This window comes from Montipora capricornis, chromosome 10 (assembly GCF_036669925.1).
Source record: "Montipora capricornis isolate CH-2021 chromosome 10, ASM3666992v2, whole genome shotgun sequence".
Taxonomy (NCBI): domain Eukaryota; kingdom Metazoa; phylum Cnidaria; class Anthozoa; order Scleractinia; family Acroporidae; genus Montipora; species Montipora capricornis.
The window spans coordinates 15,136,126-15,163,241 of NC_090892.1; the positions used below are offsets into that span (position 1 = coordinate 15,136,126).

General features: G+C 41.0%; 1 protein-coding gene across 1 annotated transcript in view; it reads left to right on the forward strand.

Moving 5' to 3' along the window:
* Nucleotides 1-27,116, forward strand: part of LOC138019387 (uncharacterized) — a 100,010-nt gene that overhangs the window by 46,773 nt on the left and 26,121 nt on the right. Inside the window, exons 22-36 of the mRNA XM_068866158.1 lie at nucleotides 2,088-2,353; nucleotides 8,092-8,252; nucleotides 11,081-11,240; nucleotides 12,028-12,160; nucleotides 13,265-13,457; nucleotides 14,236-14,341; nucleotides 14,440-14,553; nucleotides 15,711-15,884; nucleotides 18,355-18,594; nucleotides 19,978-20,109; nucleotides 21,379-21,513; nucleotides 22,964-23,086; nucleotides 23,454-23,579; nucleotides 24,332-24,529; nucleotides 26,194-26,388. Of these exons, the coding sequence (XP_068722259.1) occupies nucleotides 2,088-2,353; nucleotides 8,092-8,252; nucleotides 11,081-11,240; nucleotides 12,028-12,160; nucleotides 13,265-13,457; nucleotides 14,236-14,341; nucleotides 14,440-14,553; nucleotides 15,711-15,884; nucleotides 18,355-18,594; nucleotides 19,978-20,109; nucleotides 21,379-21,513; nucleotides 22,964-23,086; nucleotides 23,454-23,579; nucleotides 24,332-24,529; nucleotides 26,194-26,388 (2,456 nt within the window). The remainder of the gene's footprint in view (nucleotides 1-2,087; nucleotides 2,354-8,091; nucleotides 8,253-11,080; nucleotides 11,241-12,027; nucleotides 12,161-13,264; nucleotides 13,458-14,235; nucleotides 14,342-14,439; nucleotides 14,554-15,710; nucleotides 15,885-18,354; nucleotides 18,595-19,977; nucleotides 20,110-21,378; nucleotides 21,514-22,963; nucleotides 23,087-23,453; nucleotides 23,580-24,331; nucleotides 24,530-26,193; nucleotides 26,389-27,116) is intronic.

Below are 27,116 nucleotides of genomic sequence, written 5' to 3' on the forward strand. Positions count from 1 at the left end.
ACGTTGTCGTTAAAACCTCAAATTAGGTGATTTCACGTTGTTGCTGTGCAGAGTACAGCAGTAACGTGCGTGCCGCACGTGCAGCACGATTCTTTTTTCTCTTTTAATTAGTAATGGTAATTCGACTGAGTGGAGTCCAATTCGGTCTATATGGCGTTTTCACTCACGTGACCAGCAGCCATATTGAATTACTGAAACAAAAGAGAGTATTTTCATAAAAATAGAGTTAAATTCCCGGAGGATTAGTTTGGTACACCATCACGGCTGCCATTTTTTTTTTTTGAAACACCAACATGGCTGCCGTGACGTTATATGAAAACGCTCTATAATCATACGAGTGATAACAAAATCGGACGATCGCGCAGCGGGAGTCCGATTTGTTTATCACGAGTATGATTACAGACCGAATTGGAGGTCGCGAAGTCCTATTACCAAATAATCATAAAAATTACAATTTCCGAGGAAAGAAGAAGAGCCAAGTTATGAAAAAAGGGAACATCTGCATTTTAAATGACAGACTAAGGAGGCGAAAATTGTTTAATATTATCGCTCTAAAAGACAGAAAGAAAGCCCGATTTAGGAGCCTGTACACTGTTTCTATGGTAATTGAAACCAAGGTTGTGATTGGTTGATTTAAACTACAACTTTGAATGTGATTGGTTAATTTAAACTACATTTTTGAACGTGATTGACTTATGAAACTGACCGATAACAACTTGACACGTGAATTAGTGGAAAATAGGAGTTTCTTAAACCAATCATAATCGATGACATTGTAATTTTTATGATTAATAATGATATTATTGTTTTGTGGCTTTGTCATAGCCATAGCCGACGTCGTTTCTTAAACTCCGATAAAAGCCGCTCCAAGCATAGGTTGTTTAAGAAAATGATAACTCAAGCCGCCGATATGTGGGTTTAAGATTCACGTCATAGGCTACCATTATCTCTTGATAGTAGCCCTCGAAAGAACAAAGAGCTTCTGAATGGTTGTCTAGCGGGAGGCAAAAAGCCTTTTTATTCCGTCAAAAGAGATCAATTGCTGCGCAGCAGGCTGATGAACAGCAGTAAAAATAAAGTTAGTTGACCTTGTTTTAGTCATTTTGTTCAGATGTAAATCACATTATATTTGGATTATTGACCAAGCTTGTTAAGTCAAGATGGCTGGATAATAACCAAGTTCTTTTTTTGCGTGTTTATCGTCGAGATCCATAAACACGGAAAAAAATAACAAGGCCAATATCTAGCCATCTTGACCGAACACACTTGGTCAAGAAAGGATTTATTATATGGGATAAAACACCAAACAATGATCTTGCGGGACCAAGCGCAAAATCCCGAGCGGGCAAGATAGGTCCATCTTACCCGCTCGGGTAGCCAATCACAGTGCGGGATTTGGTTCATCTTGCCCGCTTGCAGAGCTAGTCATATTTTAAAAACGCATAAATATAGATAGATGGGTAGATTTTGGTTGGGTGCTTTCTTAGCTCTGAAATATTGATCAAAAATTTACATCATAATATGACATAATTTCAACAGTGAATTTAACACTTATTCCAGTGTCCATACACAATTACTATAAGTAGAGAGATTTGTACCGAAACGAGGTCAATTCCAACCTTTCTTCCATTGAAAGCCCAAGTGACCAATCAAATATGTGGAAAATAGTGGTATAGGGTTGATCAAATGCCTGATGGGGCCTACTTATGCAAGTACTCCTTGCTCCCGTTTAACTAAGGACGCGTGCCATTAGGGTCAACGTTGCAAACCCAAGCGGTTTAGACTGTTCACATCGAGCGAGATTTCCCGGTTTCGGGGTGTTTGCTGGAACGCGGTAACCCCTGCGAAAAGTCATTACCAGACTTCCTCGCGGGCGTCACAAACAGCTGGACCCCGTGGCCGACCTCACAAAAAGACCCCGGAAGTGCTTTCTGTCACTATCCATGCTTTTCAAACATATACAATTCCAATCAAACACGAAACACCCGATCAACTTAAAACGATTGATCGAAGCTTGGTCTCGATTGCTTGTTTACTTCGTGCTATAGGTTTGCTTCATATAATATGTGCGTTTTATTTTGTTCTAGTATCAAAATTGAGTTTGCTTTGGCGACCTACGCTTCGGGAGGCTTCCCAGATGTGACTTTCAGTGCTGCAGTCGACTTAATCATCTTTGGAAAAAACTTGTATCTCTCTCTTGCGTTCGATCTGAAGGATCCTGTAGGCAGTATTCAATTGGGCGCTGATAGATCAACCTCGTGGTACAAAGATAAGATGAATAAAGAGAACCCAACGGACACTTCAAAAAACTACTACGACAATCCAAACCCGTTTGTCGACTTCCAGTTGTCAGGTAAATTGAAATTGCAAAATGAATTGGAATTTTCCGTGTTGAGCTGGCACTTGAAATATGAAGTATTCTCCATGTGAAATGTGTTTGACGGTTTGAACAAAGCTAGCCCAAGCTAAAATAACAAAGCCGTGTGTAGAGGTATTGTGTCACTATAATAAGTTATTGCAAAGGGAAAGCGACATTTCGCCTAAATCCCAACGGATCGGCAAAAAAAACAAATTCAAACACTACAACAGTTGCGTGATTGCGAAATGCTCTTTGTGACATAGCGGCACCAAATTAGCACCTATTGTATATTACATTTCGCATACGCATATGTAAGTAGGTTGGCACATTATGCATGTAACATAGCGGCACCTAATTAGCACCTATTGTATACTACATTTCGCATATGCATATATAAGTAGGTTAGCACATTATGCAAGAGCAGAGAGCACACACAACCACGCGGTGTGTGTGAATAACGAGAATAAACTCCATCGACATCCGACTACATGGTGGCAGCATTTTACAAGAATAATCGCTAGAGTCAAATCGAAAGAGGCCAGCAGAAGCGAATTATGGCAACAGCAACGTCTTTTGCGTCGCCACAGATGAACTGGGACGCTCCTGATCCGATAATTGCATTCGCAAGATTCAAACAAAAATGTCAGCTTATGTTCTCAAGCGTGCTCAAAGCCGCCGATGACGAAGAAAAAGTGAGCTATATTTTACTCTGGTCGGGTGAAAAAGGTCTGGATATTTACAACAGTTGGACATTCACAAAGGAGGAAGAGAGGAAAAAACCTGCCATTATTTTCGAACGGTTCGAGAATCAATTGGAGCCGAAGACGAGTCATCGAATTCACAGATACACACTACAAGGAATGCGACAAGAACAAAGCGAGCCAGTGGATGATTTTATCTCAAGATTAAAAAACCTAGCAGCAAAATGTCAATTTCGCGACAGCACCGAAGTCGAAGACAGAGTTCTAGATCAGCTTATTTGGGGGTCAAAAAACCCCGATGTCCAGAAGTCCCTCATAGGCCGAGACAAATCATTGACCCTTGCAGGCGCTATCGAGATTGCAAGAAGCAACGAGGCGACAAGTAAACATATGAAGACATTGGAAGGAAGTAGCGAAAGCCATCAAGAGGATAGAAGTGTAGATGCCATTCATAAGGAACAAGAAAGGGAATCCTGTAACAACTGCGGAAAACAACACCCGAGGAACAAATGTCCAGCCTACGGTACACTATGTCGAAAATGCGGCAAAGGTAATCATTGGCAATCTGTCTGCCGATCCAGTAAACGGAAACAATTTATCCAAGGAAGAAAGCCGGTTTTCAAAAAATCTATTCACACGATTGAAGACAGGGGCGATGAAGACAATGATGAAATTCTCACAATTAGTACAATCGAGGTTAACACCATAGAAGACACGCAACATTCGATGACACACGACACACGCGATGAAGTCTTTGCAACACTGGAAATAACCCAGCCTGAAAAGAAGCGGAAAATTAATCTCCAGTGCAAGGTGGACACAGGTGCACAGAGCAATGTTTTGCCTATCAGGCTACTTCGCATAATCGCCCCAGAGAAGTTTGATGACGAAGGAAACCTCAAACCAGAAGTACTGGAAAAGAATGAAGCCGTTCTCTCAGCATACGGTGGCTCTGTAATTAAGCAGCTTGGCACTATAAACATCTCGTGCAAGTACAAAGAGAAGAAGATTAACTGCATTTTCTACGTCACGGATACTTCAGGGCCAGCTATCCTCGGTCTAAAAGCGTGCATTGCACTAAAACTAGTCTCCCTCCACTGTACGCTAGGAATAAATCAATTAAACCAGGCTGATCCAAATAGCAGCTTCAATTCTCCAGCTCAAAATCCGGGTACTTGCAAGAAAAACTCGAGTTACATTGGAAGTCATATACCACTAGAAGAGCGGCCATCAATCACAAGTAAACAAGAGCTGATGGATATGTACCCAGAATGTTTCAATGGTACAGTTGGATGTTTTGATGACTACACATACCACATCACACTGGATCCTGAAGTATCACCGGTGGTCCATGCACCCCGCAAAGTACCTATAGAGTTGAAAGACAAATTACAAGCCGAATTACGCGAGATGGAAAGCCAAGATATCATTGCGAAAGTAACCCAACCTACGGATTGGGTCAACTCCCTGGTCATTAGAGAAAAAGAAAATGGGCGACTTCGGTTATGCCTCGATCCCAAAGACCTGAATAAGGCGATCAAAAGAGAACATCATCCCATACCCACTCTAGAGGAAATCACACCCAAATTATCAGGAGCAAAGCTTTTTAGTAAGCTCGACGCTCGCAATGGCTATTGGAATGTCAAACTAGATGACGAGTCCTCGTACCTGACAACCTTCAATACACCATTTGGTCGGTATCGTTTCCTCAGAATGCCGTTTGGTCTACGAATGAGTCAAGATATCTTCCAGTTCAAGATTGATGAGACGTATCGTGATTGCCTGGGAGCCATTGGTATTGCAGATGACGTCACAGTCTATGGAAAGAACGATAAAGAGCATGACTTACACCTGCATGAAACCATGGAACGTACCAGACAGGCCGGCATCAAGCTCAATGACGAGAAGTGCGTTATCAAAACAAAGGAGTGCAATTTCTTTGGTATGCTCTACACACCAGACGGTGTCAAACCCAGCCCAGATAAAGTCAGAGCCATAGAAAGTTTAGAACCGCCTAAAGACAAGAAAGAGCTTCACACCTTTTTGGGGATGGCAACCTACATGAGCTCATTCATCCCCAATTTAGCTGACCACACTGCCCCCTTAAGAAACCTCTTAAAGGAGAACGTTGATTTCATATGGAATCCATCACATTCGAAAGCCTTTGAGAAGGTGAAGGCATTGATATGTACCACAACGACCTTGGCCTACTATGACAGAAAGGAACCAGTTGTCCTCCATGTTGATGCATCAATTAAGGGCTTGGGCGCAGCTCTCTTCCAAAACGACAAGCCAATAGCCTTTGCATCGAAAGTACTTACCCCTGCGGAGACCAGATACGCTAATATCGAACGGGAACTATTGGCAGTGGTATACGGCTGCGAAAAATTCCATTCGTATCTCTATGGAAGATCGTTCGTGGTTAAAACAGACCATCGTCCCCTGGAACAGATCCATAAAAAGAACCTGATGCAAGCACCTCCACGCCTTCAAAGAATGCTGTTGCGTTTACAACCTTACGACTGCGTCATTAAATATCTTCCAGGAAGAGAAATGGTTACAGCTGACGCCCTGTCACGCCTTTCGCCGTTGGATGAATTTGAAGTGTCGGACATGAATGTGAAAGTTCACCATCTAATCAGAATCACCCCAGTCAAAATGGAAGAGTTCAAAAAGGAAACTGCGAAAGATGAAACCCTGCAGCTTCTAGCCCACAAAGTTATGCAGGGTTGGCCTGACAGTGGGAAGAAAATCGTTTCGGCGCTAAAACCATACTGGCCCCTACGAGATGACATATCAGTAGAAGATGGGCTGATACTTCTTGGAAGCCGTGTTATAGTACCTGAATCCTTGAGAGGCAACATCTTGCAGCAAATCCACGGAGGGCACTTTGGTATGGAAAAATGCAAACTACGAGCCAAATCCTGTGTTTACTGGCCAGGCATATACAAAGAAATTGAAAACCTTGTAAACTCATGTTGTGTATGCCAGAAGTACCACAATTCTCAGCAAAAGGAGCCAATGATACCAACAGAGATCCCTTCAAGACCGTGGAAAACACTTAGCGCAGACCTTTTCTACGCTCAACAGTCGTGGTTCCTCATAGTTGTCGACTATTACTCCAAGTTCCCATTTGTCAAGAAACTCCAAAACCTTACATCCGGGGCTGTTGTTAATGAACTGAAAATGCTATTCGCAGAAAATGGAATCCCAGAATCTCTTCAATGCGACAACGGCACTCAGTTTACATCCGGTGAGTTCCATCAACTGGCAAACCAGTACGGGTTTGAAATTGTGACGTCATCTCCACATTACCCACGTGGCCATGGGTTTGTTGAACGCCAAGTCCAAACGGTTAAGAAGACGATCCTGAAATGCAGAGAGACTAAAGAAGACATAGATCTAGCCCTGCTGGCTCTACGAACGACGCCCCTGAGTTCCAATATACCGTCACCAGCTGAATTACTGAATGGCCGAGTATTTAAATCCACACTTCCTGGTAAGATCCAGCCATCAAAGAACCAAGAGGAAGTTAGAAATTGGCTCAAAGCGAGACAAGACAACCAATGCCACTATTACAACAGACACACCAAGGAGCTCCCTGAATTACACAGAGACCAAGCTATCTATGTACAAGACCCTGTGAGAAAGACATGGAATCCTGCTAGGGTCATAGATCGGGGAGAGACACCCCGCTCATATCTCATAGAAACTGGAACTGGTGCCCAATTGCGAAGGAATAGAATCCATCTTAGACCGAATAATGCTTCCAACAATTCGGCAAACAACTCTTCGGATTCCATGTCCCAAAGAAGCATGACTGCACAATATTCAAGCGCCATTCTACGAGAATCCACTGCGGCAGGCAATTCAGCAAATGACCCATCAAGTGGCAAGTTGACTATACAGCCCTCAAGCTCCAACCCACAATGCTCTAGTGTAACAGGAGAAGCCGAGAAAGGACCAAGAAAATCCCGCGCGGGACGTGAAATCCGGGCACCGGAAAGACTTAATCTCTGACGCTTGCTTTAATAGTTGATATTAGTATGATACATAAACACTAGACAGAAAATCCCTATATTGTTACCAGTTTTATTCGTTTTCAACATATGTACAAGATATATTGGCCCGAATGAAGATATTGTGTTTTGTTTGTTTTCCATTTAATTAATATAGTTTTAAGAGAAGGGGATGTGACATAGCGGCACCAAATTAGCACCTATTGTATATTACATTTCGCATACGCATATGTAAGTAGGTTGGCACATTATGCATGTAACATAGCGGCACCTAATTAGCACCTATTGTATACTACATTTCGCATATGCATATATAAGTAGGTTAGCACATTATGCAAGAGCAGAGAGCACACACAACCACGCGGTGTGTGTGAATAACGAGAATAAACTCCATCGACATCCGACTACGGACACTTCAGAAAACTACTACGACAATCCAAACCCGTTTGTCGACTTCCAGTTGTCAGGTAAATTGAAATTGCAAAATGAATTGGAATTTTTCGTGTTGAGCTGGCACTTGAAATATGAAGTATTCTCCATTTGAAATGTGTTTGACGGTTTGAACAAAGTTAGCCCAAGCTAAAATAACAAAGCCGTGTGTAGAGGTATTGTGTGACTATAATAAGTTATTGCAAAGGGAAAGCGACATTTCGCCTAAATCCCAACGGATCGGCAAAAAAAACAAATTCAAACACTACAACAGTTGCGTGATTGCGAAATGCTCTTAATTCATACCGTTTCAGTGAAGATTAGCTGGACTGCTAGTTTTCCTTTTCGAGCCAATCATGATTGAAATACAACTAAAAACCACCAGGCACGTTCCCATCTTGAGTTGGGTGGCCTGTGCTTATAACTGCTCAACAACTTCGTTCCCAAGCTCACTCTTCTGTCTTCGTTTCTCACTTTCTCTTCATGGGTAGGAAAGACGAGTGACTGTAAAAACGAGGTTGATAACCTGTCTAAATTCTCGCCTGATTTTTAATCGTACCCTCTCCCTTTTTTTCTCTCCAAGAACACTTCTTGATTGAGAACCAGCAGTCGGCGACAGATGACAGATACGGACCTTGTTTGTACGTGGACTCGAAGGACGAGGGTTCGCTTATCAAAGTAACTGGATGCAATGAAACCGATGACAGGCAGAACTGGGCTTACACTCAAAAAGGACAAGTCAAGGCAAATGCTCTTTTACTCGAAAGCCTATAGTTAGCCCAAGTTTTAATTCGTTTACGCCACATGGCTCTTCACGCATTCTCAAAAATCTCGATTGTTCACCAATGTTGTTTGCCTCTTTTTCAAAACGAGTCTTGGTGCGAACCGACTTGGATTTGCATTTCATTTAAAGATTCGTTTTGAAACAGATGCGAACGACCAGTTGGTTTGGCGTGATCTTTATTCTTAGAGTTTCAATCGAGTGTCGTAAAACCAAAACCAAAGTAATTACTTTAGCCAATCAAAAAGGACGGAGACAATCCGGTAAACAAATCAAAACTCGAATTAATTACACGTAGCCTACACAAAGAGCGGGAAAATGTGTACGCTCGAGCCACGATTGGTTTTGGTTTCACTTCTGATTGGTTGAAAAAGTGGCGCGAGAACTTTGAGTGAAGTAATCATAAACCAAATCAATTCGCTAATTACTTTAGACACTCATTGAAAACCGCTCTATACAAACATTTTATTTTCTTTTGGTCAAAAATGGCAGCTCATCCCGTTATTGAACAAGCCGTATCTGCGTCCCTTTGGACCTCAAGAAAACGGAGTTCAACGATATGTGCTATCAGCTACCCAGTTAAATGATAAATCTTCCTTAAATACACATTTCGTGGTCGTAAGCTAGACTGAATTACATTTGGTTCAAATATAAGCTAATTACAATGTAATGCAATAACAAGGTTTTTTTTTATTTACTCAATGGAAATATCTTAGTGTTGAGATAAAAAAATAATTCATTCTCTATTTTCGCATTCCCCATAATACACTTTGTTTGCCCCTTTTTCCTAAACCATTGTTTCAAATGCTATTAGCTTGGGGACACTGCATACTCTCAAGAGCATTTGAAAACAATGTTTTATTCAAAATTTGGGTGGAAAACAAATTGTATTATAAGGAATGCGAAAATATAGAATACCGAATTGCATTCTATGCCTTTCATCCTTTTAAAAATCGAAATTTTCAATTCCGGAAGGCTTCAAACCGTGTTAGTAAGGAGGCTGGGAGTTTCAGACTAGTGACGTCAATACAGGAAAGCAGAGAATTTTAGGGTAAGATAATTTATTCTTTTGTCTTTTATATTATGGACCCTTATCACGCGGGATGCTGGCAAGAGACAATAGATTTCGTAGAGCGAGCCTCGAGTTCATGTGTTTGAAAACGAGTTTTACGCGCAAAAACAAAAGTTTCTAGTCCCTCGGGACTCAACAAGCCGCTTTGTGAAAAGAGTCCATTGCAACCAAAAAAAGAGGAAAATTCGGGCACTGGAAACGTTCTGGTGCTGACGTCACATACAGTTCTGCTATCCCCAGTCTCCTTACTAGCGTGATTTTGTACCCCCCCCCCCCCACCCCCCCTTCCCCATCGAAATGAAAATTCCAGTTTGAACTATTTTCAAAAGGCTTAAGGCCACACGAAAGGAAAATCGTTTGGAATTTTTTTTTAAATTCTTTGTAGCTCAGAAAAGTATGATGTTTTAATTAAGTGAATGAAGAAAAATCTGTCATATACTGGGTTAAATGGCTTTAACAAAGTATACTTGGATTGATGCTATACACAATAGTTTTTAGCATAATAGAAGTATATGAGAGTTTCTTGTACTGATATTACAACTCATATAGCTCAAGATGCCTTATTTCCTTAAACTTCTTGAGCTGGCATTAGTGACAAGAAGTTTACTAGCTAGTAGCTTGTAGTCGCTATCGTTAATTGTGGTATATCTTCCGGTAATACTTGTTTAGGTTGCAGTGAGAAACTTGACATATATATATATTCAAACGCAGATCCGTAAAGAACTATAAACTCTTAGTCGGGTGCCGAGAGCTGCTCTTTTCAGGAGCTTACTGCGATTTTCATAATTCTGCGAACGCTAAGCGCCAAACAAAGCCGGGCAGATCGACACCGCCTCCGGAAAGTGAACTGGAGTTTTTGTTTAGTTCACGACTCGAATAACATTATGATATCTTTTTCAGTAAAGGTTCTGCTGTGAATAGATTCCTACAGATTCAATCGCTTTCCACCGGCGCGTCGAGTTGGCGGTTGAAGATGGGGTTCCGCTGAATTATGAATATCGCAGTAAGAAGGAAGAGGGGGCCTTGACAGCTTTTCAAGTTGTGATTGCAACATCATTCCATTTTACATTATTGTTATGGCGACGAACTTGGCTTAAGAATAGTTATTCTAGGGACTGGTTACGAAACCCTGGGAATTTCAAAAGCAGGAACAATACAGTCGCAATTAGATGTTGAACCGACAGTGACCCTGCACAATCTTTTGTTTTTGGTTCGCAAGTTAATTTCGAATGAATTAGTCGAAGCTTTTGATTGGTTATCCTGCCAAAAAACCGTGTTTGTGTCGGGTTTTGTGCAGGGTCAAGGCCAAAAAAGCGAACTAAAACATGAAACAAAGAAACTTGTCGAGTTCCATAACCAGCCTACATCTATTAACTATGGCTTAAGCTACACGTTCTAAAGATTGTCCGCATATCACTAGTAAATCGGAGGAGGAAAGGTCACGGTTTCCTTTAAAACAAACCAGTTGTTCATAAGTGCAATGATTTTGCCCATCGTATACTGAGAAAATGAAATTCTTAATTAGAGATACAAAAATAAACGTGGCATTTGCTCTTCTTTCAAAACGTTTAGTTCAAAGCAGTCTTTTCTGCTATATGAGGGGTTTTTTTTTTGAGCCAAAAATCACTCACACTGTCTATACCAAAGGCCCAATTTAACCGGAGGTAGCTGTTTGTACTGTATGTATCTTAATAATTGTTGATAATGTCTGCTTAATAGAATTTGCATTCTCAACTGTGTATCGATTCAAACGGAGCAACCCAAGGATCGAGGCTCATACAAAGCAAGTGTGACCCGAGACAAGATGACCAGAACTTCCAATGTGACCTGGCGGTTAGATCAATCAAAAGGCGAAGAGCTAATCAGTGCTGGACCCTTGGTAATTCAACTAACTTATCTTGAGCTATAATCTTTGCCAGAAAGACAGAGTCTTTTACAATGATTTCTTGGATCTCTTTTTCCTTCCATATATGAGATACGATTGGGGAATTCCTTTAACCCAAAAGAGGCTCGAGGGACCAAGCAAAGTTTAATTTGAGGAATGAACTTTTCACTGTTGCGTATGAAGATTTTTGGCCATTGCAGTTATGGACGTTACTGAAGCAGTATCGAAAGGAAAGCCGCACACATTTAGGCGTAAATGCGGCTTGAACCAATAAACCCTGCCATGCCGGTTTAGTGCCAATTTCTTCACGTGCTTCTGACCGCAGTTCAAACCAGCATTTGCCTTTCGTGTATTAGGTATCTTCATTGTTGTATACTCACGTTGTCGTCAGATCCTTAGAAATGAACAAAAAAAGTGTGCCGCACGTACGTACAGCACGATCATTGATTCCCACGCCAGTTAACCAATAATATTACAGTTATGTTCCATTTTCTTTTGGAGAAACGGATTGGCTACGTGGCTTGGGGTAAATGGGTGAACGCAAGTACAGACTGACAGCGGCAGAGGTGCCGTTGTAGCGATGTTTAGCGGGAATTCACGCATTTTTGTTAATATGCCAAACAATGTCTTCTTTCGTCCGGTGGTTGTCAAATTTGCATATCAAAATTGTTTGTAAACAATAAAGATCTTTGTGTGTTGACATCCGATATCACGACATGTATTTGCTTTTTGTTTGTCATATTACACTTGATTATACAACATTTTGTGGTTTCCTTTTAAGGTACAACAAGTGTGAATGGTCCGGGATCCTTGGTTCATCTTGGCTCACTGAAATGCATTCATCCGGTTGGCGGAGGGGATAATGTACCTGATGGCACTAGGATGGTGATTTATACTGGATGTAGCTTGAGTCGGTGAGTATCAGAAAAAATTCTATTCCACCGTTTACAGTAGTTACAAGGTACGATTTGCGTCTTCAATCCGTCGGCCAAACAATGCCCGCTTGCGGACCGCTGAGCTCCTGATCCACTTCTTGACTGGACTACAGGCAATCATGGTCACGTTGCGGGACGGAAAAAAGTCCTCTGTTCCTTTGCAAAGGGATGGGAACCATTTATCTGGTTGTTCTTTCCGCTTAATTTTTACCAACCGATTCAGAGCGGAAAATCCTGAACTGAACTTATTTTTTCGAACTTGCAAAGCCATCTGTGAAAAGAGGATGCCCTTGTTTTCTGGATACGTGAAATTTAAATTTATTTAGGAGACGAGCAACTTCAAGTTAACTTGCACGTTTCGTACTTTATAATGCATTCCTTTTGAAGACATAAGGAGAATAGAGGCAACCGATATGGTCGCGAAAAGGTCGCATGCACCGCCAGAAGAAGCTATAACTGCACTGGTAAAAAGAATGTATTGCCTGCAGCACCGACATTTGACCTTAGTCATTCTTTTGAATGGTACGTGTAAAATGATGCGCTATTTTATAAATCGGGTCGTATTGTTCAGTTCGGCTAGCCTGAATTTCAGCCGTGCTTTATAGTAACCTACTAGGCGACTAGAAGAAAAGAGACGTCTGAAATTCAGGCTAGAGTACGGCCCGCCAAATGGTAAAGTAACAAAAGTTGCTCTTGTTGCGGTATTCAAAGATCTAGTTAACGTCAATTTCTCGGTTATGGCTCCTTTTTTTCCAGCTCAACTTCCAGAGTGCGAACTCTTGGTTGAGCGTAATCCATCACCGAAGAGTAAGATTTACCCAAGTCCCCCATCAGCGCCAGAAAATTGTCTATTTGTACACAACGTTATGCTGGAAAATAAACAGTAGCTCGGCAATCTGACCAATCAGATGGCCATAGGTCATTCATGCAGTTGTTCTGTTGCGTCAAACATTTTTATTAGTAGCGAGAGTGAAGGGAGTAGCTTAGATGAAAGTTCTGTGGACTTTTGTTTATGAACTGAACAACGCGGGTCGTAAATTCGACCTAAGTTTGGCGATGAATGATTTATTGCCTTTTTTCTAGCCTGGAATTTAAATTAGATGGCGGTAGTCTGATACACACCAAGAGTGGTAAATGCGTGCAGCCAGTGGCGGCAGTTGCAGAAAATGTTGCGCTCGGTTTGTACTCTACTTGTGGAGGACATCAGTTTAGCTTCACCGCTAGTGGATCGCTGCAGCATGTGGGAAGCAAGAAGTGCGTCGTTACCAAATCAAGGGTAAGTGAATCCGTAGAATATAATTCCAATCGACACTAATAACTAGATATCACGAGGGATTAAAACAAGTAATCTGCATGTCGCATTATTTTAAGGCCGCTCACCCTATAGAAGATGTTACTCAGAACCCCTCGTTTCAGGTTCATTGAGATTTCCTCTGGAGTTCGCATTCTGGCTGTCTTTAAGGAGGGGGAATCTGAGATTTCATAGTTGCGGCCGAATTCAGGTGTTTTCGAGGTGGGGTTTTCTTACATCAGATCTGCGGTTTTTCGGATTTGGTGTCTATTGCAGTTTTTCTTTTCTTAGCTTTCGGTTTTCGTCTTGAAAACCGAATTTTTCAGATTTGGTATTTGCAGATTCATTCCCATTTGCTGTCGTTCGCAATTAACGTGACGTCACCTGCCGAGTGGCTGATGCCACGGTTAGAATGATACTTAGGGTGCGTTCGATTGACGCTATTCCGGGAATAAGAATACGTGGACTGATGATTGAAAACGGTATGTCTGGCGTTTTGAAGAAACAGGGACAAAAAAAGATATATTTAAAATAGAATTTTAGCAGTTACTTGAAAATTTTAATGTGAATCTTTGTAAAAACGAAATATTTCTAACCTGTATTCCATGTATTCCTATTCAAGAATACGGTCAATGGAACGCACCCTTAATCTTAAGTCATGCGGTTACTTCCATTAAAAAAATATTTGCTCTGTGAAGTAAGATCATTCATAGTCTTTCCCCATGAAATTAAAGACTACTGATAAATCAATTTTATTGGTTAGGTTACGTCACCAGCAAACAGCGATGAGATAGTGTTGCACAGCGATTGCGAAAACACAGCCGTATCACTGACATTCAAGGAACATCTTAAATTCAACTTCATACCAAGTACGATTTGGCTTTGAGGTTTTCATTGTAAATATTTTTTATTGATCGTTCGTGTCTCCGAACATTCCAGTGACCCATATTTCACTTTATGCCTACAGCTGATCCGTATGTCCATCTGGAAAAATGTACCTATTTTGATCAGGCAAGAGTTGATCAGAGGTTTGAGGTGGTGAACGAGATTGCAGCTAGTATTTGTTCCAAGTATGACAAGAGTAAGTCATACAGACTTCATTTTGAGTCACTCTCTTTTCTTTTTGCTCAGTTGCTCAATGTACTAAGCTCATTCACATTGCCCTTATGAGTCATCTATGTACTAGCAAAGAGAAAAGGAACTAGTATCAATTGAGCCTATTAGAGGGAACGAATTAAATATTGCCTTTATTTCGTTAAGGTCGTTTATCGCAGAACTTAATTTTTTTCTGCAACACCGCTTGTCACGCTGCAGGGAATTTTCTGAATGTTTTGCCGTGAGACCTATTCCGTGGAGCATACCTCGCAACATTATGTGACTGTCTCCCATCAGTGCAAGTAATCGTCTGAGACACACGAATTTCGATAGGCATATAATCTCGATGGTTTAGGGAATAAAAGAAAGACTTTGTTACTTAGGCTGCGTTTACATGACACCCGGGGTGAGTTTCATCCCGGGATGAGTTCATGGCGGTAAATCTGTTCATTACAAAATCGCCGTCCTTGCCGTAAACTGATATGCACAGTATGATCATTCACCGCTGGTGATACGTAGGGAGGCATAGAAAAATGTCCTTTCGGCCCGGGACAGAAAAGAATCAAGTGTTTACATGGATTTTTGATCCCGGGGTGAAATTTCGTCCCGGAGCTGAAGACCGGGATGAGCAAATTTCACCCCGGGATCACGTAAACACCAAAAGCCAAATGACCAGACACCGAAGTGAAACTCGTCCCGGGATGAGTTCTGTCATGTAAACAGCGCCTTAATGCCTTAGATCGTAATGGTAATGATTTTAGTCTAAGAGTTAAATTCGAATATATCAATTAAGCCATTGTGTACTTCTTTATCCTAAGAGCATTCACATCCGATTCCCGTAGCAAATGGGTTCAAAATAGATGAAGGGATTCAAATTGTCTGAATCAAAGGTGCCCTTATACTCTGCCCCCACCCCGCTGCCTTAACCCCACTATATGCCAGAATTTTTTCAAGTTATATAACTTGCCGATCGGCGATTGAAAAAGGCGATTAAGATATTCTAACGGGATGCGTTCTGGGTTGTTTCGTACTTAAGTCTTCATCAACTCACGAGGATAGGGTCGCCAACCAAGACAAGGTCTTGGAAATAAAGAGTCTACTCTGCATGGATTAAAAAACAGTCTCTTCTTCCTACTTTTGTAGATCTTGCTTACAAGAAATCAACAGTGCAATCAAGTACAGATTACAATGGCTTTAGCAGTCGAGCTGTGGACGAGAACCTTGGCCCTTACTACAGCAGCAAATCTTGTACACACACTAGGAAAGAGACCAATCCATGGTGGAGAGTTGATCTTGGAAGAGAGTACATTGTAACAGGTGTGTAAGAAACATGTATCTATGAACAGATTTTCTTTTTTGTTTCCCGTTACAGCTGTTGGATGGAGGTAAAAGTGTAGAGAGGGTGGCAATCTTTCGGAGGAATCAACTTGAACTCCATACTTTCATGCAGTCCTCCTTCATTTTTTCAGTGAACAAGCACTTATGTCCAGGTTTGACCCTAATTAGATGCACGCCCAATTTTGACATCCAAGACAAAGTGTCCCTTTAAGTCTAAGCATTTGCTACCTATTTTCAACAATACTAAGGGCCAAGTCGCACTAGAGGGCAATTTCGGATTTGTTCAGGACAAATCTGACTTGAAATCGGCCAGTGACAAAAAAAATTGTCCGGAAAGATACCGTCGCACTTGAGAACAAAATATGTGAACAAAACATCACACCATGCTGTCCATCCACAAACCGCGACACCATGGGTCTCAAAATGTTCTCGGCTGACGAAGATGTACGGCGCAAAAAAGTTTAAGATGATCCCGGCATTGAGCCGTCTTCGCTGAACTGAAAGGATTCTTGCTACGAGTCAGAACTCGTTGTAGACGGAGATGGGCTGGGAGTTCCTCGATCGTTAAATATGTAAGGCCTAGGCATCGGATAGATCCATCCTGGTGGATATTGAGGAAATTGTTGCCCCATTTCGTACGGAAAATATTGGTCGCCCGCGCCTGAATTCATGTTGTTGCGAAATGAGAACGTTATCAATTTTACCGCGAAGTCTATTGCATAGAGACTCTGCTACATATCACCTGTCAAATCATTTTCGAATCAAGACACCCTCGCTATTGTTTTCTAAGATTTGTTTCAGTTTGGCCTGCTCCAGAGGTAGTCGACGGCATCTTTGAAGTTTGTCCGTCTGCGACCAAATTTTGTCCTTCGGTGGACAAACCGGTCGCACTTGGTTTTTCATTGTGATGACAGATTTTTGACATAAGTAAACAGTTTTGTCCTCTAGTGCGACTTGGCCCTTAAAGGGTAAAGGTTAGCGTTATTTTTAGCTTGGGGTAAATGCAGCAGTTAATCTTCACTTAAAGAGCAGCATTTGGGGGACACTTTGTGACATAAATTGTCTGTATTCTGAGACACAAGTGATGTTGAAGTTGGCTGGAAGAGCAAGGGGATACTTCGTGACGCTTATTGAAATCCGCGTGCATCTAATTAGGGTCAAACCTGGACATATCTCCACTTATCTCGGATGAATGCTTCACGTACATCCTTTGCCTTCAAAAAATTAAACAGTTTAGTGCATAAAGTGGCTTTCACAAATTAAATATAAAAGCAAGCAGATTGCTAAAGATAACAGTCTATCATAAGGCGAAACAACAGATTTCCAAGATTTAATTCATGATTTCCTCGGCAAATCCTAGATTCCAGGACGACGGACGGATCCGAATCTTAATCCCGACGCCCGAAATATAAGAATCGGATCCGTCCCTCGTCGTTTTCTAGTGGTCTCTTCTTTGTCTTCTCACGCAACTCGGTCGTCGACGATGGAAACAGACTGCATAAAGTCAATAAGAGTCACTCGAAAAATTGATAACAAGGTTGGCATCTTCGATTTCTCTGTCATATTTGGAGCATACCTAAAGGAACTGAACTGGAAACTACAAATGCTTTCGCACCAATTCCCTCAAAGTATTTGTTTGCTAGCAAATACTATCCAACATTCAAAGTCAAGAAGTTAAAACGACTAATAGACTAACAAATGTATAGCGTTTATTTGTTCATTACTTGTGTGGCGATTATGAAATGTAAAGAAAAAAAACAAGACTTGAAAGCACCGCAGCACAACATTTCGGTTGAACTACGGTCACAATCCTGGCATGAGGCTAGCCTATGTACAGTTTCCGGTGATATCAAACCATGCGAGGTTATGTATTTGACCTTAACTTTGAAAATTTCTTTTTTGCAGATAAAATTCCTTTTTAAATGCATAAAATCTACCTCCAGCTTTCGATCCCTTTTTTAATCCTGTTAGGAACATACAGAGCTGTAACAGTAGGTTGTCCTGCAGAATGACTTATGCTAAAAGCCAGAACAAATTATGGAATGTTCACGGGGTGAACTGAAAGTCTCAGAGTGCTCGATTGTGGAACAACATAAATGATGAGATCATAAGTTCCTGATTCCTTTTGAAACGTTTCAAGGAAAAGCTAAAGTCGGCTGTTCTTGAAATATACTAGTTGAAGAATTTATCAACATTGCATTCCGCTGTCTACTTCTGACATTCTTAGCTTTCTTTTGCGGTTATTCTTCTTGCTATTTTATTTTATTTTTTCACTTTATGTTTCGTTTAGGTGTGTGGTGTAAGTGTGTGATACTCAAAATTAATCACTTAAGTATGGCTGCCCTATCCTTTTAGCCCCTCTATGGCTATTGCGGGCAGCCTGTATTCACATGTGATCACATGCAAGTTTTTGGGTACGAATAAAGTTGTTGTTATTTCACCTTGGCAGACGTCACCGTCATAAATCGGTTTGACTACTACGAGAGGCTGAAGAATTTTGACGTGAGAATTGGTGTCAACACCGATAACCTGCAGAACCCCACATGCTCTGACCGAGTGACATCAGTAGGCCAGGGAGCGGCTTTGCAACTTTCATGCGATCCACCCATCCCGGGAAGATACGTTTCAGTGCAAATGTTTGGTGAAGGGTTTCTTACCATGTGTGAAGTAATGGTTTACTCGAGAGTAGGTAAGGAGTGAGGTCATGCGCAGTCAAGAAAAGGCAACTTGCGTTATATCCTTTATTATTAAATTCACAACCTCGGATAATGCATTTCGCGTGCTCTGATTGGTTCACTCAATCTCAGTTATCAGCTCATTCACCTTAGTTTGACCTTATATGATAAATGATTGCGCTTAGCGTTGCTAAACTAAAAAAAATTACGCCAGTAATGTTGGTATAAAGCAAAAGAAAAACGTTTTTGTGGAAAGTTTGGATCAATTTCGAAGCTTAGAAGAACGCGAAAAGGTAAGAAATGTTTTTGTGATGAGCGTGCGTCTGTCTGACCACAAGGTATTACACAACATCGCATATTCATCAGGTTTTTTCGATTTCGTTAAGATTTTCTCCCTTTTTTCGCTCGTATTTCGTACTTCCAAACTTCTAGAGTTTAAGGAATTTAATATAACGATTATTCAATTCGCGCTTGTTGGATATGAGACTGGTTAAAGCCAACTCGGCGCTACGCGCCTCGTAGGCTATTTACTATCTCATATCCAACGCGCGCTCATGGAATGATTGTTAAATATTCTCGTATCTAAAGGAGAGCGTCTTTCGCTCAGCACCTAAAAAGACTAGATCTGGCCCCAGTTGTTCAAAAGATGGATAGCGCTATCCACCCGATAAATCACTATCCATCGGATAAACACTAGCAAAACCAATTGAGTTATCCAGTGGATAGTGATTTATCCGGCGGATAGCACTATCCATCGTTTGAACAACTGGGGCCTGGCCAGCTCTTAAATCTCAGAAATATGTGCATGTAATCGGAGGCGGCCAGAGGTCGTTACTCCTACGCACTGAAGGCCGGAAGGAATAGCTTCTTTTGTGGAGGAAATTTGCTTTCAGCACAAAAAAACCTCCGGATTGTTTCCTAAGTTGGTCTCTCGTAATGTCTTAGAAAGTGTGGTGGTATTTATTGTGGTGAAATACAATTATGATCAACTATTCTCGTTGTTGCACGGCGCGATTGTATCCTCCCGAAGTCTTCGAATTCATGTCTTGCGACGTTAACTGGATGATATTCATCAAAGTTAATCTGAAAGGCAGCACGGGTGTATAAAAGGAGCAACTGGCTTATTGCTCAATCAGGCAAAGAAAGGAAAACAAGCTGTTGTTTTGACGGAAACGAGATACTGATTTTTTTTTTTTAACGTGGGAATTTCGAAGAAAAGTATAAATAAGTCAAGGTGAAAGCAAATGTGTGGCTTTTGTCGTTTGGAAAACGTTATTTAACACGTTGTCTTAACCATCAACCAATGCTTAGTGAGGTGAACATAATTGTTTAAAAATGAATGGGCTTAAAGATTCAGTTATCTTCACTTCTCATAAGCCCTTTTTTTCGTGATTTAGGCTCCTTGGCAGATCTGTGCCAGCTTGAAAACGGAGGATGTGAACAAGTTTGCTATAACTTGTGCAATCTCCAGGTCAAGTGCGGATGCTGGCCTGGTTTCGTTCTCGCTTATGATGGGAAAACCTGTATTGGTAAGTTAAATAAATCTGTATATTATTTTAAGTGCCTGTAGTTGTGCTTATGAAAATGTAACTCTCATAAGAGTTGTTATCTGATTTGCAATGGACGGGTACTGTACCAATCACAGTACTCCAAGAACTCCTTGTGGTAATGACTTTTTAATCATTCTCGAACACATAAGTTTAACGAGAATGGCCATAAGTTTCAACCTCCGATAAAGGTTGCGGCTGAAATTGATCCGTCAAGTGGGACACTTTATTACAAAGTCAAACACATTGCAGGCAACTCTAGCGCCAACAAAGCAGACGAAAACCAGTCGTTCTATGCGCGCTAAGTATGGTCTTTCTAGCGTTAGGGACTGCATCTGCACTATTTAAAGCTAAGCACTTGTTCGGGAATGGTTAGTTATCCATGACCACAGGGTGATCATGACATTTTTTTGCGCATGTAGTATCTTTCTTGCGTGACACTCGACAGTCCAAATTTTGACTCCGTAGTTTGGACCTGAGAATTCCTAGCGCATTATTCCTTGTGATATTAACCTGCACATGCACGTGGAATTGGAAGCCAAGAGACACAAGCTAAGAATATTTGCATTGTAGTTCTCGAAGTATATTGTAGTTCTCGAAGTATAAGTCATCACTAATCATCACAAATTTTGGAAGTCTTCATTTTATTTATTTATTTATTTATTTATTTATTTGTAAGTTGGATAAGGTTAAAAAAGGGCAACTAAATTTATCTTAAAGACTGAGGACTGCTCTACTGGCCGCTTAAAGAAATTAAATTTGTTATCACTGGAAAATGGCGATTGTTGGCAGATGTTACTTTTTTACATGTTGAACCTTATGTAGATTTCTACAAGGAAACTGATCACTATTCGTTTAGACACAAAGATAAGGACGAGATATACCAGAACGAATGTTCTGTAGGAGAAATGAAACTATATATGACTGGATTGGTAGACATGGTTTTGACGTGAAAAGAGTGCGAATAAACGATTTACAGTTGTATGCTCATGCTATTTCACGGTGTTGTTTTTCAGAATGCGGCAAAGAAATGTACTAATTTGCTTGCCGCACGAAAAGCAGTAGTATATTCTGTGCCTCAGACGCAGCCGCTGTAGTTTCTTAATTTAATCCATGAATCTTAAATAAACCGTAGCGTTTGAGTACATACATTGGTTCGATTCAGCTAGACTTAAATAGTGTTTGGGAGATTAGCCTGAATTTATTCCCAGTCGTAGCTGTTTCGTGACTTTGTTCGGTTTTAATTTCCAGACAAGGATGAATGCCAGGTCAACTATGGAGGCTGTGATATTGTGAATGGCGTCTGTATCAACACACCCGGAAGTTACCACTGCGCATGTAAACAGGGATACGAACTTAAGGAGAATAGTGAAACAGATTGCGAAGGTAAAAATGCACTTTTTGACCCTCAGCCATTTTCTAAATTCCACATTATCATAAATTAGCGTCAAAACAAGTTTTCGCTTGACAGAAAAAGGGGAATAAAATGAAAGGAAGGTTCTATCAAGAATTAAGAGATCAGTTTATTGATAGATTCAACGGCTAGCAACAAGTCCGAATCGGTCGCTTGAAATCGGGTGGGTTTAAAATATTTCTTATCAAACTTCTTTACATGCAACTACATGCAAACAAGAGCTAATGATGGCACATTGGTAAGAGCAGTCGCTTCCCATCAGTATGGCTGGGGTTCGATTCCCAGACTTGTCGTCACTCGTGGGTTGAGTTCGTTGGTTCTTTTCTTGACCTCGAGAGGTTTTTCTCTGGGTATTACGGTTGTCCCACTCCTCAAAAACCAAACGATTTCTGCACAATGTTCCCAATTAGTGCGCCAGCGATAATTACAGTTGATACTTGAATAAAGTTCAATTATAAGAATCGTCTTTATTCCGCATAAGATAAATGACACATATTTTATGTTACAAGTAAAAATACGATAATACAAAATGAAATGGACGTAACTAAAAGGAAAACTATAAGTGCAAAGTACAAGTACAATGAAAGCTGTAGCAGTTGGTAATTAACAATCATAAAATGTTATAGTTGAAAACACGTCAATTTACAAATGTGTTCTCTAAGCGTTTCGTGTTAATTTGATGTAGAAGCATCTCTTGCGACGTAAGTTACGGTCCTAGTGTTTTTACCTTGATAAAACCTCATTTAGCGGATTTTGTTCCAATACTTTAGTCAAACTTAATAGTTTTTTTTTTATCCTGTCTATGCATAAGGTCCTTAATGTTTATTGGAGCAGAAATATAACGACGCTTATGGCACCTATCTAAAAATTCTGAACTGTATGGAGGTTCAGTCTTGAAAATGACCACAGTGTCATTTCTTTGCCAGGCGATTGGCTTTGAAATCTCGCGCTTCACTTTTTCAACCAATGAGAAGCAAAACCAAAAACAATTATGACTTGTACCTGCGTATTTCCCCGTGAGCTTTGAGCAAGTTACATTGAATTATGATTGGTTCATCGTTCTTCGTGCGCTTGGTCTTGGACTGGTTGACTCACTTGCGCGTCGATTTCATACGAGTGCCTTATAACTCTGCCTGAAAGCACCACACAAGTCCACATACTCTGAATATTCCTGGGCAATCAGTGTAATTAAAAATATATTCTATTACTAGATCTCGAACGCACCTTATACTAATCCATGATTACCACTAGTTTAGAAATTATCCCCGTTAAGTATGAATTTAAAATAGCTTTAGCTAAAGAGTGACGGTCAATCTGCCGGTTGAATTTTATGTTTTTCGGAGCGCTTTTAATTTACATCACCTTCATTAATAAACATTATTTTATCCTCAAAGATATTCATTCAACTGCCTGTTCTTTCAGATTTCAACGAATGCAACTTGAATAACGCTGGATGTGAACATGTGTGTAACAACACCGGTGGAAGCTTCAACTGTGATTGCAGAGCAGGCTACAAACTTAAAAGTGATTCAAGGGGATGTGAAGGTAGGGTTCGTTCGTTCCCATCGCAACGCTGCTTGTTATATACAGCTAAAAACCTCAAATATTCTCACAATAAACTGCCTCAAAACGGCCCTTAAACGAACCCCATTTCAGGCGACATCCATTATTTAAGGTGGGTCTTGTCAATGTTTTGGTCAAAGATTGCGTGCTTTCATATTTTTCACGCTACACTTGACTGGTTGTTTTCGACCACAGTTTGGCTTTTACTAGTTGACCACAAACGAAGGTTTGATAGGAAGAGTAGCGCGCATTCATCATTCCAACCAACACCCTGGTCAGACATTTTATACTGTAAAATTTAGGCTTCGTGCCCTTGGTACACTGAATCGGGTTTTCGTCTTCTCTTCAGACGTCGATGAATGCACTGAACTGAACTATGGTGACTGTGAACAGAATTGTTCGAACTTTGAAGGAGGATACTATTGCTCCTGTAATGTCGGATACCGACTTATGGAAGATGACAAGGCTTGTGAGGGTAGGTGTAAAAGAACCTTTTGACTACGAGAGTGAGAAAAATAATGGTTACAGATAGAGAGACGCTCTCGTGTTACGTGAATTTTAGGATAGGTAATTACATGATTTCGAGTACAATTTGGAATAACTAAATAAGAGTAATTTTTTTAGACCATCAAACTTGCTCAATCCTGTAAGGTGAGTGCAATTTGTAACCTCGAAAACTTCAGGAGAATTCATGTGATTACGTATTACTAATGTACAAAAACAAGTGAAATTTTAATAGCGCGCGCTTTAATTTTCTATAAAGTTCATTCACCTGATCGGTTGAAACAGATTACAGCGTTTGTCAAATTCAAGTTTTACAAGACGAACGTTCAAAAATTATTAAACTGTAAAGTTGGAAACTTGTACTTGTAATTTGCACTCGTGTTACAAATCTGCATCCGTGTTACACGAGACCTGCACTCTTTTTAACCCAATCAGAACTGAGTAATTTTTTCGTGTACATCATACTGAAGTGATCTTATTTATAGATACAATAGAAACGAAAGAATGTTTCCGGTGTCGAGTGCATAGACAGCAGGCAAGTTCGATTGCAAAGAAAATTGCGTTTATCTTAAGGCGCCATCACGCAATGACAAGTTGTTACAGTCCGATGAGTTTATAGGCCGTATTTTGTCGCCGAATAAATTGGCTTAGGATTCGGTGGTCGTGTTATGAAGGGTTTTCCTGGTAGTGTTGGTAATCTGCTTTCTTTCTTTCGTATGTTAGAAATCTATTGTCCTGCTCTGGAAGCTCCTTTCCGCGGTCACATCACCCCTGCAACTTGCACTGACGACCGAGCAAACATCAGACGTAACACAATTTGCACCTATGGTTGCGTTTCTGGCCACTATGTGAGCGGCGGAGATCCTTCACTCCAATGTCAGATGGATGGATTGTGGAATGGAAGCGTGCTTCATTGTAGACGTAAGAAGTTCTTTGTCGTTGATTGGAAAACAAAGTAAACAAACTTCTAGCCGTCTCTTATAAATCTTATACGAGGGACTCGTACTGCGAATGAAGGGAAGAATGGGCTGAAGTGCAGGTGTCCTGCCGGGAAAAGGCTTTTTTAGAAATAGTCAAATTTCGCTGAATGGTGATTGGTTCTCTCCACATTCCGCCCCGCTCTCTGTATTATAGCGATACTCACCGCTACGTCACCTATTGTCATTAATGTACCAACCAGAGATCTATTGACTGTCGAAACAAAGGATTCTTTTGTTCTGAGGTTGGCAAAATTTAAATTACAAGAGAATAGCTTTTACCAGCTAAGTCTCCCATACATGTTTCTTTTTTTTTTCGTACTAGAAACACCATTAATATTCACTCGTGTTCAGACTCGACTTTTAACCGCGCGTTGAAACATGTTGAATCGAAGTTGAAACTGTTCGCCTACCCCAGCAGTCAACGTCGTTCAACATAATTCAGCAAAATCGAACGGATGTTGAGGCAAATGTTAAAACGGTTTGCTCGGGCCTTTAAGTAGTTGCAAAGGAAGACTGAGGAAATCCCCAGCACACGGACGCGCTTGCGGTACACTGCACCATCTAAGCTATCAAGCCGTTTGCATGGGAACTGGTCAGTTCCGAGTTCGTACTCCCTATATCCAGTTCGAGGTGATTTAATGATTGTAAACTGAATAAATAAAACATATCTTTCGAACTGCGGGCTGTAAGGATTCAAAGCGACGACGATCGTAGCATTTCACTTGTTAGGGACGTAGTTAGTCGCAAAGTTCGATTGTTGTCGGTGACAACCACACTTCATCCATATTTTCAAAAATGCCCAGAGGAGTCGAGAGTCAGGATTAGCCAGATTTATCTGAGAGATTCAGCATCTAGTTTACGTGAAACGGCAAACGGTGGGCTGCTTCTTTTAGAAAAGCATGAAATTTGTCGCATCCTTGCCTGGAACTTGAAACTACCCAATGTCAAGCTTCATGTAAAACGGGAGCTCACATCGTCAAATCTCCCAGTTTCAACACTGTACAGTAGTTCCCGGACACCGTTCCTCCCGTTTTTGTTCCTGAAGGTCTCGTTATCAGGGCGAGAACGTCAAATTAATATTCCAGAATGTAAAAGGTACGTGCAAGAAATGGAGAACCGTTGTTTTTGCTCCATTTAACTAATCATTTTGAGATTAGTGTGGCAGTGTGGCCCAGTGGTTAGGGCGCTTGCCTTGAGATCCGGAACTCCCGGGTTCAAGACCCGCTCTGACCACTCGCTGAATTTGTTCCTGGTATTCTCTGGTTCAACTTCCCAGCTGCACTTGTAAATAGCCAACTGGTTTGCCTCCGGCCAGTTGGGATTCTTAACAGTAGTTGTTGTTGTGTTCTGTTGTTTCGTTGATTGTTTCATTGGCCCTGAAAAGCCCCTATGGGGAGCGGTTAATTAAGTATGTATTGTATTATTGTATTGTATTATTGGCGTCGCTGTTGTTGGTTTTCAAAAGGAGCGTTACCTTATAGTACGGTGCCGGAAATCGAGGTTAGCAGTGCATGCAATCTACTCCTTTTTTCTAACACAAAGACGCTTCTTTCAGGACTACAGATGTTACTATCAATTTGTATGAATTAACCTTTCTCTCTACAGCGGTTGTTTGCCAGCGTTTGTCTCCACCCAGCGATGTCAGCGTCGTCCCTGCATCGTGTTCTCAAGCAGACGTGGAATATGGCACACGATGTGTCTTCTACTGTGGTGATGGATATGAACTGAGCGGTCCTCGCTACACCACGTGTCAGAACGACACAAGTTGGACTGATATCGCTCCATTGTCCTGCGTAAGAGGTAAGAATCGTTTAACAACAGCCACCATCTTGTAGCACTTCAGTGAACATAGCAGCTGCTCAGTAGCATTACATTGCGGTAAGAATTTAGCTTCGTCGCTCTTTACAACTGTTTGAAACTGCCACAATCCTTGACATGACTTTTAAGTTATTTTCATATTCCTTGTCCGTAAAAAATAATGAGTGTTGACAGATGGCTGGGTTTTATGCTCTTTTTTTTTTTTGGGATGGGCAGTGAAGGTAAGCAGACACTCTCTTGGCCTCCTTTTAAAGTTCAGGTCCCAAAGTTCGATAAACGAGCGAAGTCTCTACTCCTTTTTCGTTCAGAATAGTAGCCCGTTCCCCCCCCCCCCCCTCCCCCCGATAATATTGCGCGTGCAAGTTTATGACGATTGAGATTCTTAGTCGCTTCCTGCCTTTTGATCTTGAACTTTAAAGGGTTGTAAGTTTGACGACTTAAATCCTCCCCGTTCTTGAAATACAGAGGCCGAATTGTGACACCCGAAAGTAGCCCGTAAAGTTTCGGGACTTTCGAGAAACGAGCCCCTGAAGTCCTTTCTTGGAGCTTACACTTACATATCTGTCTTATGAGTTAACTCGTTAACTCATCGTCCTCTCTCGTCAAGTATTTTCAACTCAGCTCATCAATCACGCAACTGATTTCACAAGTATCTTAGCAGTGAGTATATTAAGGAATCGTTTTATCCAAGTGTCATTAACCACCAAGCA